At 38.0% G+C, this 14901-nt stretch overlaps 1 protein-coding gene across 9 annotated transcripts in view; it reads right to left on the reverse strand.

The window, feature by feature from the left end:
• The window catches only part of GRM7 (glutamate metabotropic receptor 7), an 820785-nt gene that overhangs the window by 264499 nt on the left and 541385 nt on the right, over positions 1-14901 (reverse strand). For all 9 annotated transcript variants that reach the window (XR_012489707.1, XR_012489705.1, XR_012489706.1 and 6 more), the window contains exons 6-7: positions 8078-8278; positions 591-730 (exon numbers count right to left, since the gene is read on the reverse strand). Coding sequence is in view for 5 of the 9 variants with exons in the window: in XM_074313055.1 (XP_074169156.1) it covers positions 591-730; positions 8078-8278 (341 nt within the window). In the remaining 4 variants the exon portion in view is untranslated. The remainder of the gene's footprint in view (positions 1-590; positions 731-8077; positions 8279-14901) is intronic.

Below are 14901 nucleotides of genomic sequence, written 5' to 3' on the forward strand. Positions count from 1 at the left end.
GAGAGACCTGCTGCAGAAGCCCTTGTGTTACAGATGAGCTCCTAATGGCCTCTGTCACGCGGACTTTAATATAACTTCGAATGAGGAAGGGGCTGCTTACTCAACGTCCCATTTCACAGAAATGAGGAAAGGTTATGGAAAGGGCTAAAGCTGCAGTTACTCAGAGAATCTCAATGTAAAACAAACTGACTCTGAAATGCATTCAAAGAAAAAAAAAAGAAAAGAAAAAAGAAACCACTCACTAAGGAAGGGAGGAAGGGAGGAAGGGAGGGAGGAAGGGAAGGATCTTGTGAACGTATTCAAGTATTATCAGCTGGTAACATGTTAGTTACGCAGTCCGAGCCTCAGATTAAAGGAGACCAAGAGAACGTCTGGCATAAACTCACCACCCATCTCCTATCATCATAATCAACATCACCATTGTCACTATTCTCTTACTGATTATCAGTCCCTGCTGATGCGTCTAACAAGGTGCGTGTTCACTCATGCATGCCCACAAACGTACTGACAAACACATTTGCCGAACCGAGCCAATTGAAAGCCTGTTCATTCACCGCACAGGCAAAGGAAGACAAACCAGCAGAACTCACGTTGAGCTGCAGTTCATCTGTCCACTGTCCAATCAGACGGTAACCAGGGCTCGTGGTGTTTGTGGTCTGGTACTGAAAGATGTCGTAACGCCCAGGTGCGTCCCCATTCTTGTTGAACATGACTGGGGTGCCAGCGCTACCTAAGGAAGATAAGGAAACGGCAAATTTTAGAGTAAAGCAAGATTCCTTCGATCTCTTGTGCCACTGGTGATGGTCTGGAGATCTGCTGATGAGTAAGGCAGCTAGTACATAAACCCATTGTTTCATAGGTCCCCCCAAATGGTCCCTGAAATTCATGGGAAGGTCATCACTGTGGCCTATGGATGCTACCATGTAGAGGAGCTGCAATGCTCCCCTTTTGAACAGTTCTCCTTATCCATATTTCATAATATTTTATTCTAATATTTTAATTGTGAGGAATAAAAATTAAATGCGTGATTTTCCAGAGACAACCTTAGGTTTATTCTCATTATTTTAGTTTCTACCCATCTAAATTGTGATCAGTAAAGAACCATTTATAAAATAATAAATCAACAAGTAAATAAACTTAAAAAGGGGCATGTCAGACGTTTAAAAAAAATTAAGCAAACAAGCAAAAAAGTTTATTTAAAAGGTACTTGGACACTGATTTCATTTACAGATATTTTTGGCAGATTATTTCTAAATTACTTTATATGATAACCATGCTACAATGCTTAGCAGTGTGTCTGGCAGGTGTTAAATAAATATTGGCTTCTCAATCTTCCATTTGGATGTTACTTCTTTAAAACATCCATCTTAAGAGGAAAGCAAGGAAGCAATTATTTGGGCATAATTAGACATTGAAGTCAATTTAAAAAGGCTAATAAATTTATTGAGAGTATGTTAAAGAGAGAGAGAGACAGAGAGAGAGGGAGGGAGGGAGGGACGAAGAGAGAGAGAGAGAGAGAGAGAGAGAGAGAGAGAGAGAGAGAGAGAAGGAGGGAGGGAGGGAGGAAGAGAGAGACACAGAGAAAGAGAGAGAGATCCTTTGAAAGTGAGGTATGAATGAAAAGTCCCTTACTATTAACCATATGGATCAATTGGCAAACCATATACAGAGAACGAAACTCATGCATTTTGGTTAGTTTCAGGCACAGTTTCAAAGGAATCTCCAAAAATTTGGTAACTGAGTATTATTTCTCTCCCTTGGATCCCTTGGAAACAGGACAGATATTAATGTCTCAGGGTGTGTGGCTATTCTGCCTTTAGGTTGATAATGGATTAACATCCCTTGTAAAAAAACAAACAAACAAAAAAAAAAACAATGCTCTTTTTCCTGTCTTTTACGAGAAGTTTACAGATAGTTTACAAACTGAACCGGAATCACTGAGAACAGAAGTTCATTTTGCTATTTTGGGGAGAGAAGTAGAGGCAGGGTTAAGTCTTAGGTAATGAAGCTCTGTTGCGAATTCTGATGATAAGTTTAAGACTAATTGTGAGGGAGCTCTGCATCTGGTTAGCAAAGTCATTAGCTTCTGCAGAATTTGGGCTATTGTGGCATCTACAAGAACGATATGGATGAATGAGAAACAAGGCAGGTTAACTGGAAGGAACGAGTATGCTTAATACAGTAAAAACAGATGCCACCCCTACAGATGCAGGCATGATGGCAGAAGTGACCCCACACAAGTGATCACTCAACACAAGAAAGAAGTTAGAAAAAGGGTCCAACAAGAGGACAATATATTGGTCCCAAGAGGGATACAAAATTGCAATCCTGTGCTAAAAGTTACCCCTACTGGAAAAGGGGTCCAACACTATAGGCATAATACAGGAGTAGGTAAAGAACACCACACCATCCTCCAATGGTCAGGAACAAGATTTTATGACCCTTCTGGTATTAAAAAAGAAAAAAAGAAAAATAGAGCTTGCGGTAAGTTGAATAATGGCTCCCCAAATATCTCTGTGTCCTAATCTCCACAACTTGTGAATGTTACCACATATGGCAAAAGAGAATATGTGTTAATTGAGTTAAAGATCATGAGATGGGGGTGATCTTTCCAGATAATCTGGGTGGGTCAAATAGACTCATAATGGTCCTTATAAGTGAGAGGCAGCAGGAGTCAAAGCAGGAAGGAGGAGATGTGATAATGAAAAAAAGAGGTTGGAGTGATGTGAGGAAGGGGTCATGAGCCAAAGAGGGCTGGTGGCCTTCCGACGCTAGAAAAGGCGAGGAATTCTTCCCCAGAGGCTCCAGAAGGAAACAATCCTGCCTTCACCTTAAGAAAAGCCCAGTGGGATCTATGTCAGACTTCCTTCCAAACGACAGAGCTATAAGACAATAAATGTGTATTGTTCAAGACATTAAATTTATGGTACTTTTTATGGTAGCAGTAGGGAACTAATACAGAGCTGGAAGACAGAGAACATTGACTTTCTAATTTTACACGCATAGTACTTAGATTTAGAGAGGGGAAATCACTTGCCTGAGAGTCACTCAGTTAATTAAACTAGAATAGTGTTGAGTAACTGGCTTTGGAATCCCCTAGAACAGGTTTAAATTCCAGGCCTGTCATTTAGTATATGGATGACCTTTATTAAATTATTCAATCTCCTCTACATCTGATTGTCACTAGTGATACCTTTCTCGGAGGTCAGTAAAGACTAAATATAATTATGTATTTATTAAGCACACACATATATGCGTGCTCAGTCCCATTGCTTTTACATAATAAATGCTCAATAGATGTTAATGATTTTTATTTTTTTTATTTTTTTATTTTTATCATTGTTTTATTTGCTTATATCCCAGGACCAGAACTCATGCTTTCAGATATCCAGACTAATGCCTTTTCTGATGCACCAAAATTATCTCTCCTAACTGGCACCTAATTTACATTTCTATCAATGTAAACATTTTTTTTATTTTTCAAACAGCAGGCTAGGGCCCATTCTGAGATCGGGCACTGATCATGAGCAATGGAGCTTTGGTTTGTCACCAGCTTGAGTCAGTGGCTGAATCTGTGCACCATTTCAATGTGTTTCTTCTGTGTTGTACCCAGATGCTATCCCAGTAGCCCACAAAGGCACCTGCTTTATCACAATAGGGCTCTCTGAAGCCCTCTGTGTATAGGAATTCATATGAGATCTTCCAGTACAGGGAGAGAGAATAAGCAAAAATAAATAAAAAAGAAAACAAAAGGAAAGGAAAGGAAAGGAAAGGAAAGGAAAGGAAAGGAAAGGAAAGGAAAGGAAAGGAAAGGAAAGGAAAGGAAAGGAAAGGAAAGGAAAAGGTTTTTAGTATTGGCTTTTGACTTTCAGTGAGCCTTCCAAGTATATGAGGAGAACAAATAAAATCTGTATTTTACATGTTATTAGCAAGAAAATAATCCTATCATTTTGCAGGAAGGCATTAATGTTCAGATATTCTCTTTTCTTTCATTCTGAGTACTAGGACTCATGTTGAGTTTTGCCGTAATTCTTCAGCTTCTAGTCATTAAGTAATATGACTTCAGCTTTTCAGTCTTTGAGAGAAGAGAAGGATATTAGAGTCCTGGGGCTGCAAAGCAGCTCAAGCTCACCAGCTAAATAGTCATCAGAATGGGACGTATCCTCTAATCATTCTCCCTACTTACAATCTTTGTCAGGAGAAATGACTCTTGTCATGCCCTTTCCATTCCCATTAAAGTTCATGCTTTAAAAAATTAAGACAAAAGAGCCGAATACTTTATCTAAGTGATGACTTGTAATAGCATATTGTGTAGCTTTGACCTTTTGATGGATTTTATAAAGCAACTGGCTTATTATTTCCTTTTTTTTTTCCATGACTCCTTTTTAACATTGTCCCTGAATTTCTTAAAAAAGACAAAGGGACTGTGTTCAATGAAGTCTATATTAAAAAAAAATCAAAAAAAAAAAATCAAAGAAGTCTAGAGAAAGGAAAGAAGTTATCAAAGAAGAAGTGATCACCTGCAGAAATGTCTACAGATGTCACAACCAGAATGCAGATGTACTAAGGTAAGGGATACAGGTCCACTGGACAAGATGGGATACTGAGAGGATGGATGACAGGATATACCCAAATGTGAAATCTTCTCTACTATATGAGAGTATCTGAATGAAAGTTGTTTCTTCCTGGACAGAGAAGGATATAGGCTCTAGACTGCTCAGATGACAAAACAGTCCTCTGCATGAGAGCATTTACAAGTTTTCCCTTCTCATTTTAACACCCATGCATAGATTCCAAAAATGCTGCACAGATTTGTGTTCCAGTCATCCAGTGTTGCTCAACAAACCACGCTAAACCTTCATGCTCCATTGACAACCTGTATTTTGCAATTTGGACAGGGCTCCGGGCAGCACCTCTCCGGGCCACTCATGTCAGCTGGGGCAGCTTGAAACCCACAAGCCTGATGGTGGATGCCAGCTGTCAGCTGGGACCTCAGCTGGGGTTACAGTCAGAACACCCACATGTGGCCTGTCTTTTGTCTTTTTGGCTTCCTCTCAACATGGTTATCTGTGTTTGCAATACAGATGTCCCAAGAGAATGAGGCAGATGTCCTATTAAATTACATGTCTTAGAAGTCACATAGTGTTACTTCCACATTAGTCACAGGCTCACTAGATTCAAGGAGAGGGGACGTAGATTTCACCTCTTGAAGGAAGATTAAGTTCATGTTTCACAAAGAGCACATGATAGGTGCCATCTTTACAAAATACACCCCAACCCAGTCTTCTGGAAACTTATAAATCTAAGTACAGACACACCGTAGATTAAAGACTTCATTACATGGCAATTCTCTAAGATTTTGTATCCAAGACAACAAATTTGTTAAATTTACATCTACAAGCATTGACAGCTGGTTAGATGAACTAACATAGAAATGGCAAAATCAAATTAAGCTCAGGCCATTGCATTAATTTGGGATAAATTAAAATAGCTAGAAGTGAAGACAAAATCAGCCATTTTTTCTCTTGGTGCATAAGAGGAGGTTAAGTACTTGGTGAAGCGGTAGCAATACTTTCAGGGCATTCTATTATCATTTCCTAAATTGATGCTTTGGTAAATGTGAAGGTCAGAGTTATTAAATTGTACTCTATGGGTCTGGGGCAAAACTCCTAGGGGAACAGAAAATATTGTACTAAAGTAACAGAAGAGAACAATTAAGTTTATTGAGACAAAATGAAATCCCAAATCCTCTTAAAACGTGCTAACAAAAGGCTAAATTTTTTCACAATGGACTAATTAAAAACTTGGTTTCTAGATCTGTCTCTGTCATTTGCTGGCTGTGAAGTCTAGGACAAATATCTTCTCCTTTCTAGTATTTGATTTTTTCATATAAAAATCATAAAATTGAATGAGTGAAAAATGTCAAGTTTCTTTTCACTCTAATAGTTGCTCACTTAAGACATGACAGAGACCCCACTAATTAAATCTAGCACGGATTTAGAAAACAGTTGAGCCCCACCACCAATGACTGTCACAGTGCCCTCCTTAGGGGCCAGAAGTCTCCTGGCTGCCCATGAGGCAGGAAAAATATCCTCAGAGAAAAGGAGATTATGTTGACCACAGAGCATGACTACAGTGATGAGAGAAACATCTGGCACTGCCTGTGAACTCCCACAGAGACTCCTCTCTAAGATCATTCCTCCCGGACACTTAAATAGAACAGACCGTGGAGTTAGGTGCCCGAGATACCAAGTGTAGCAGCATCACTGCCTAGATGTGTGGCTTTGTATATCATTTTTAGTATATGTGCCGCCGAAGCAAGCACGGCTTTGGATGTCATGATTCTTAATTCTCTGTGAATCACTTTCCCTATCTTTAAAAGAAGGAAAAATAATAGTGTCTAAACCATGTTGGTGTTTTGGATACTAAATAAGCCAACACAGGTTCTTAGCACAATTTCTGGTGGACAGTAGTCATTTGATAAACATACATCCTGGGTCTAGTCAGAAGCTCAGCAACTGTGACACATCAGTGAAAAGACCATTTTGACAAAATGAGTCTACAAGCATTATCCTGAAGATGAATGAGAAAAGAGTTACCAAGAATATTCTCGAACCGATGTTTTTGTCACATGTAAGAATGGTCATGCATATCCAGAAACTGACCCCAGCACATGCGTTTGATAATGAAATATATATGTGCTTGTTTCTGGGAAAATTCATTATCTATTTTAGGAGATTTTGTAAGATGAGGAAAAAAACTACAAAAAGATCATTTGTAGTTAAACTACATCTCTGGTTTCAAACATAGTCATTTTTGTCTCCGTTTGATCTAGAAAATTTTTGATCCCCAAATTGGGAGTGGTTCCTCTTCATCCAAATACTAGATTTGTCCTGAAAGATTTATATAATGTTGTGGGTTTAAATGGGTTGTTATTTATAAGCAGAAAAGCAAGACGGTTTTCTTTAACAATAATACAATTATCTAAGCCAGGAAATTAATATTGATATAATACTATTTAAAACTCATCTGCAAATTTTATTAAAATTTCTCCATTGTCTCACTAACATCCTTTTTCTGGTATAGGATCAATTAGTGTCCCCACACTGCAATTGATAGTAATGTCTCCTCAGTCTCCTCCAGTCGGGACTGATTCCTCCATCTCTTTCTCACGATGTGGATACTTTGGAAGAGTATGTACTAGCTAGTCATTGTGTAGTGTCCTTCAGTTTGAATTTGTCTTGTGTTTTCTTATGATTAGATTGAGGTTATGTATTTTTGGCAATAAGAACTTGGGGGTGATGTTGTAATTTTCCCAGGATATCTTAAGTCCCCACCTGTGTTTGAGATTCTGAGGGCAGGAGAAAAGATGGATATCTCAGCTCAAGCAGAGGGAGAGGGAATTCACCCTTCTTCTGCCTTTTGGCTCTATTCAGGCCCCCAAGAGATTGAATGGTGCCCACCCACAGTGGGAGAAACCCTTTGCTTTATTCAGTTCACCAAATCAAATGCTAATCTCTTCCAGAAACACCTGCACAGACACACCCAGAAATACCATTTACCAGCTCTCTGAGCATCCTTTGTCCAGTCAAGATGACTCATAAAATTAACCACTACATGGTATAACACAAAATTCAATATAGACAGTAACAAATTGAAAACAACCACACTGGAGACGGTGAGGGAGAAAAAAAAAAATGAATGTAAGTAATTTTGGAAGACATTTAACTAAATACTATAAGACTGAAGACAAAGATAACTACATAGATAGCGTACAATAACTAATAGATTTATATTTTTTATTCACAGATCTGAACTTACATTCACTGAGGAAGAATTTGACTTTATACAAAAATATTTCTATCTAAGAAAAGAAGGACAAACCATAACCGCGAAATATTCATTCATTCATTCATTCACTCACTACTCACTTATACATTAATCCAATCATTTGAAATGATCTAATCAACCAGGTTTTGACACATACCCAAGAGCAAATAATCATCCGATACGTAACTTATGAAACAGAATGCCAACACAGGGTTCCTCAAAGCACAGATGTGCAGAGAAGACTCACCATTGAAATTAACATTGCGGATATACTTCAGCAACTTCCTGCCCCCAGCTTGCTCCATCTCCGGACAGACCCCCCGGTAGTCAGCACAGAGGTCCTTGTTCATGTGATGCAGGGCGTGAGCCATAGCGTAGACAGCGTCGATCACGAACTGAACTTTCCCCTCCTGCTCATAGTTGGAATCTTTCCCTATTCTCTCCTGTCCTGCACATTAAAACAAGAAACACACACAAAGATCAGGGTTGAGTAGAATGTCTAAATTTGCATTTACTTTCACCTGTGACTAAAGCAAACAACTCTTTGAGGCCTGCAATCGTGCAAGCCGCCACACGTCCACATGTGAATGTCATGTCAGGTAGTGTTTGGTATCGGGCTTTGGAGCCCATCACACTCACCTTTCCAACTAGTAGTGGACAAACATTAGAAGCAGAACTCCAAGGATCACAATGACACCTTTGTCATAAGCCAACACACTATTCAAAGCATAGCGGTCGCCTAGAATGGAGGGAGTGCTGGGATTACAAACTGGGCTGCCACATTCAGATCTTCAAAGGTCACTTACTGTAGAAAGGTGAGAGGCCAAAAGGAAAATGATAGAAGACAGCAGAAACTCCAAACAGAACTCCTTACCTTCTGTACACGTACTCCACCTCCTGTGTTGCCTGTCTCAGTTCCTGGTGATACTGGCGACTCAGATACTGAGGCTAGAATAACTGGTGTCATCTTTCATTCTTTCCTGTCTCGTTCTCCCCACTCTCAGGTGCCTATACCTAATGAATAGCCACGTTCTATCAACTCTACCTCTGAAACACTGAGCTGTTTTTGTCATACTATCAATGCCCCATTTATGCACATCTCATCTCCTGTCAGGACGTGATGCTACATATCTCCTTTCATCTCTTCATTCCTGTGTGTTCATCTTTCCTACTACAGAGCAAATCACCTCATCTCCATGCTCTGTCCAGATCCTTCAGCGGTTCTCCATGGCCCACAAAACAAAATCCAAACCCTTTCCCCTGACGACTGAGGCTGTTCATCACATTGCCCCTATCTGCCTAGGAACCATAAGAGCTGACATTGATTAAGTGCCCCCCACTGTGTTGAAAGCTTTGCATACATTTTTTTTTTTTTTTTTTCATCCTCACTTTGTGAACTAAATACTATTTATCTTCATTATCCTGATGGGAAAGCTGAGCCTTATAGAAATTAAATCATCTTTCCATGGTCATTTACAGTTAGAGCAATGACAGCTCAAGCTCATCAGGCCCAAAGCTCACATCCGTTTCATTCCATGGGCCCCACCCCACCATTTCCTGACATTTTTGTTGTTGCTGTTGTTGTTGTTTTTGTTCCAGATGGGTATGGCTACCTTTTTCTGAATATGTAATAAACTAATGTTAAACTATCTTAGCAAACTCTCTACTTTGCCAGAAATGCCCTTCTCTCTTGCTTTTGCCCATAATTTAATTTTCTTTTCATGACACAATCCAATCATAGCCTACACTTAGCCCTTCAATCACAATTAAAGATGTTTATAAAACATTTCAACTCTATCATAGAATTAACAATAGCACTCTGTTTTAATGCTCTAACAGTTGGCGTCATAGACTTTTTCTTTCCCTTTTTTCTTATATTGTTTCTTACATTCCCAACACTGAACATAATATTTAATGTCTAGCAGATTCTGAACAATATTTGTATTAAATTATGCATTCCTGTAGTTCCAGGAACTCTCTTTAGACCTCATGTCCCTCTATGACAAATAATTATCCACAGACGGCATTTCACTTTCACAGCAATACTTCCCAAATTGTTTTCTATGGCACATTTGTGTAGTGAAGAAACAGGAATTCTACAGCCCAAATCCCTTCCCCTGCAAAAAACAAGGGTTCCTTATAGCCACTGAGATATTTTTAGATTTCTTTACTGAGAGGCTTTTCCAGAGCATTTAATATAACAAGAAGTATAATCTCCGAGAAAAAAATTAAAGAATTTTCCAAATTTACTTGAGTTTGTATTTTTCCTCTTCAGAGCACACCTTACTATCTCACACAGCAGACACTTCTTTGTTTTATATGTATCTCATTAAAATACCAATCCACCTTCCACTCACTGATTATCACTTGCCCTAGGCCTTCCTTTCAGCAAGTGGAGAGTGGGATTTTTCTTTAAGATAAAATTCATCATGAATTCATACTGCTATTTCCCATTCAAATTCAGGACTATAGGGTTTTTTCTACCCTCAACACTCGCACACTTCTACCTCCTTCCTTTCATGAGCAAAACCCTGGTTCCTAATGACTCCTTTACGATTGTTTTCATTCACCTTATTCCATGATATGCAAGTGACATTTTCAGAATAACAATCACATCTATCAGTCTAAAGACTGTAATGAACAGCCCTGTACAAATATGTGCTGGTAAGTTATTGTCTGAGTATTTTGGCGATAGATTCTAAGAAATGGGTTTGCTTTGTTAGGCTGGAAACTCACGCATTTTCGCTAACTATTAGCAAATTCCCCTTTAATGGGTTTGCACCATTTTGCTTTCTTACCAGCAAAGAATGAAAGTGTTCATTTCCCCAGAGCCTCACTACCTGAGTACAATGTCAAACTTGGATTTTCTTCAATCAGATGTGTGAAAAATGCTACCAGTGTATTGTTATTTGCATTTTGCTTATTTTAGGGGAGGGTGAATATCTTTGCATATGGTTAAAAGCCATTGTATTTCTTTTTATGCAAACAGTTTATAATTGAGCCAATTGTTATAAAAATTTGTTGGTCATTTTTTTTCTCTATTTTTAAAAGCTTTCTATTAGTTAAACATATTAACTCTTTGAGGTTAAGTTGCAAGTATTTTTCCTAGTTTGTTATTTTATTTGTTTTACTTTATTTAGGTATTTATTTTCCAAATAAAATTACATTAAGTTAAAAAACATGTTTTTCTAAAAAAAAAAAAAAAAAAAATCAGTGTATTTTTCTTATTGCTTCTGAATTTTCATTTATGGTTGGAAAAAACGCGCCCACTCTCAGAGTACAGAAGATCCCATCCATGTTTTCTAGCAGTGTGCAGTATGAGGAATCAATTAAAAATTTATTTTTTCATATAACGATTCAGTTATCATAACATATAAACATTTATCTTCTCTCACTGATTTGAAGTGCTTCCTTTATTATATACTAAATTTTCATATGTAATTAGGACTATTTCTGGATTTTAAAAATCTATTTCATTGATTGGTGTGTCTACTCATGTACCAAAACTGGAGTTTCACTTATAAAAACTTTATGACATATTTTAGTAACTAGTAGAGTTAGCCCTTTTTCTACCATAATTGTTCTTTTCTTTTTCAAAATTTTTGTTTATGTAATTTTTGTTTATGTAAGCTAATTTTATTAAACATTTTTCTAGCTCGAGAAAATAAATGGTACATGTATTGGGTTTATGTTGTGTTGACAGTGACCTTAGCTAGAACAGAAATCTTTATGACAGTGAGTCTTCCTATCTGTGTTTTTCTATTTGTTCAAGGCTAGTGTTGCTTCCTTTAATAGCATTTAAAAATTTTTCTGACACAGGATTTGTTGCAGAAAAGCGGCGAGGACCGAGAAACCCAAGCAGCTCCCAGAGGGCAAGGAGAACACAGCTTTATTACACTAGTGGGCCCAGTGGGATTGTTCCCAAAGAACTGAGCACTGATTGGGGTCAGGGGCTTTATTTTATAGGATCAGGCCTCCGGGTTGGGGGGAAATCTGGCCGGGGAGCCAGGGAGATCCATCCCTAACAGTTGTGATCCCTCAACTTTGTTTTGACAGGGAGGCCTCTAACTATGGTGCCTGCGGGAGTCATCTCCGATAAGGTTTGGGAGGAGGAGGGGGACAGAGCTCTTATGGGGAGCTTGCCGGAGATAGCTCCAATAAGGGGGAGATGGAGCTCTTGGGGGGGGGGCTGCAGGAAAAACCGTCCCAACAGATTTAGTGTTTCTTGGAAAATTAGCTGAGGCATGTCATTTAGTTTTGCTATTACAAATATGGTATTTTTTGCTATGCATCTTCCAACTGGGTTTTGGTTGTATACACAAAAGCTATTCCTTGTTTTGTTGTGGTTGTTTTATTATTTTAAAACTATGATGAACAATTTTAAGTATAGTGCAAGGCTGAAAGAAATTTATAGTGAACCCATCTAGATTCTTACATTAAAGTTTTACTGTACTTATTTTATAAGGCAATTCATTTTCTAATATTCATTTTATAACCTGCTACTTTACAAATTTCTCTTAGTTTTTATAGTACTCACAAAAGGCAATCCTGAGGCATTATGACCATTCTAATATATGCTATGAAACGGGTTCAGACTAGTAACTCAAACAAGCGTTTCTAAACTGCATTCACAAAGACATTTATCTCAGCAAGACTGTCTTGGAAAATAATTGCAATATTTTAAATAATGAAATATTTCATAATTTGTGAAATATTGCAGGATTTTTCCCTCTCTTGGATAGTAACCAGGTATGTTAGTATACTAAAGGCTCTGAGAAGACCTAAACAATACATTTATCTTTGGGGCTACCAGGATCTGAAAAATAGTAGCCTTATATCAAGAAAATCAGAAGTGGCAAGTTCATTAAAAAAAAACACAAAGTTTATCTTTATTTTCTCTACTGTGGCAGACACAACTGTCTGACACTTCAGAGTCTCTGGTTACTCATTTACCACCCCACTTTTCCTCCCTTAACAGAAATCTGGTTTTCTTCAGACGTTGGTAGCTGCCTGCAGGAGTGACAGGTTCTAGACCTCTCTTGAGCCTCACTGAGTCCATCTTGATTTGTCTAAGCCAGTGAAATTTCCTCTAAAGGGCTCATTTAGGAAGAGGCATGGGACACAATTCTAGCCAATGTGATGGAAGAAAAGTGTCTAGTAGGGAACTCCGGAAAAAGTTTAATCTTAAGAAGAGATGGACACTGTTGTATATCAAAGGCATTATACACACACACACACACACACACACACACACACACACACACCCTGCAGTTACTCTAGTTTGTGGTCCTGAGAAAAGTACATAGCATACAGATAACAGCAGGACAAAAATGTGATAGGGATATGAAAAAACAATTGAGCTATGAGTTAGCCAAATATTTTCCAAGTTTATTTGAACACTATACGACTTTACAACATCCTAAGGGACTAGCATTAAGCACACTCTTCCCCCGACCAAAAGAAAAAGAAAAAAAAAAAAAAGTGAAATGCAGTTTTAGGAAATATTTGTAATATAGATTGAAGTAGAAAAAAAAAAGCATTTTAATTCTTAATTAAGGGCTCATTCTTTTAATCTTTCTGATGAACTGAGATGTTATATTCCTTCCTTGTATACAAGTCATCCTTTTCATCCTGTTTCCCAGGAAAGAGTCTGAGGTTAAATAAAATGAGGTGAACTCTGAAGCATTATCTTTCACTTCTCCAGCATGCAAAGAAGCTTCCCTTTTGAAGTCTCCTGATTTTCTGCTCCATTGTTATTTTTACCCAAAGAGTACAGTATTTACCTTAAAAATGCACACTCTTCTAACTTTTTATTTATACATTGGGAGCTGCACTACACAAGAGTAACCCACAAACTCTTTCACTACCAGAATTTCTAGTATTCAGTCTGCTGGTGAGGTTTTCTCTTTGAGAGACCTGCTTAATTTGCCCATTTTCATACACCACTTTCTCAGAATATATGCCTTAGTGAATATGCATAAGGCAATTATTAGGGGGAAAGACAGAAAATGCAAGAAAATACCGATTTGAAATTATTTATATAAACAATCCCATTTCAATGGGGAAAGGCATTACACACACAGAAAAAGAAAGATAGTGTGAGAGGTAGGCCAGAAACAAATCAAACAGATTTGCTAATGCAGACTAAAAAACATACCAGAAAGTTTTAGCAGATGTGACCAGCTGGCCCAATGCTTATCATATGTTTCCAAGGGAGTGAAAAATTGTAATTTTTATTTGGATTTCAAACATTAATTGAAGTTATTTCGTTTGGGAAGACCTCTCTGAAATCATGCTTGCGCTGACGGTGCTTTTAAACCTGGCATTAAACAAATTTTAGTTTATTGAATGTAGAGTCTCAATCTTAAATATTTCCTCAGGCTGAAGTTCTGAGTGTTACTGTATATAATTAACTAAAATACTAATGCTTGGATCTATTGCCAATGATAAATCCCCTAATTAACAGGAAAAGAATATGTCACAGGAGATTTGAAAATAGAGTCAGGGGCACATTTTGGTTGTAACAAAACTTCTAGATTCTGGGTAAAGAGGATACAGGGACAGCAGGGTGGCTATCTCGGAGTGCTAGAAAATGTTACAGGGTTCTGGAAAATGCTAAGCCTTATTAAGATGTTACTGCATCCCCTTCTATAATTTAAAAATAAATGCATACATAAGTTGGTTTAGTGGACTTGTTTCTTCTTCCCTTCATAGATATACATTTCTCTTTATAAGATGGAGGTTAATGGTAAAATAAAATTTTGTGTCTGTGGGAATTTACTCTGTTGCCATCCTTTAATGTGACATTTATAGAATCTCAGAGTAAAAACCCATGGCCTGCAAGAAATATCAGTGGAAGGAAATTCGGAAGACCCGGATGAGTCGAAATGTCTATAGTGTTGTGGTGTCTCTATTTGTACATGCAGCTGAGGAGAATTGAATATGAGCAACTCCTGAAAAGAACGATGGGGTGGGTTCCGATCAGAGTGCTGCTGGCAGTGTGTGCTCACTGTGTATTCTCTGTGCATCAGGTTCTGTGCTAAGCACTTTTGACAATTTAATTTTTAACCC

This window comes from Rhinolophus sinicus, linkage group LG10, assembly GCF_036562045.2.
Source record: "Rhinolophus sinicus isolate RSC01 linkage group LG10, ASM3656204v1, whole genome shotgun sequence".
NCBI classification, from domain to species: Eukaryota; Metazoa; Chordata; class Mammalia; order Chiroptera; family Rhinolophidae; genus Rhinolophus; species Rhinolophus sinicus.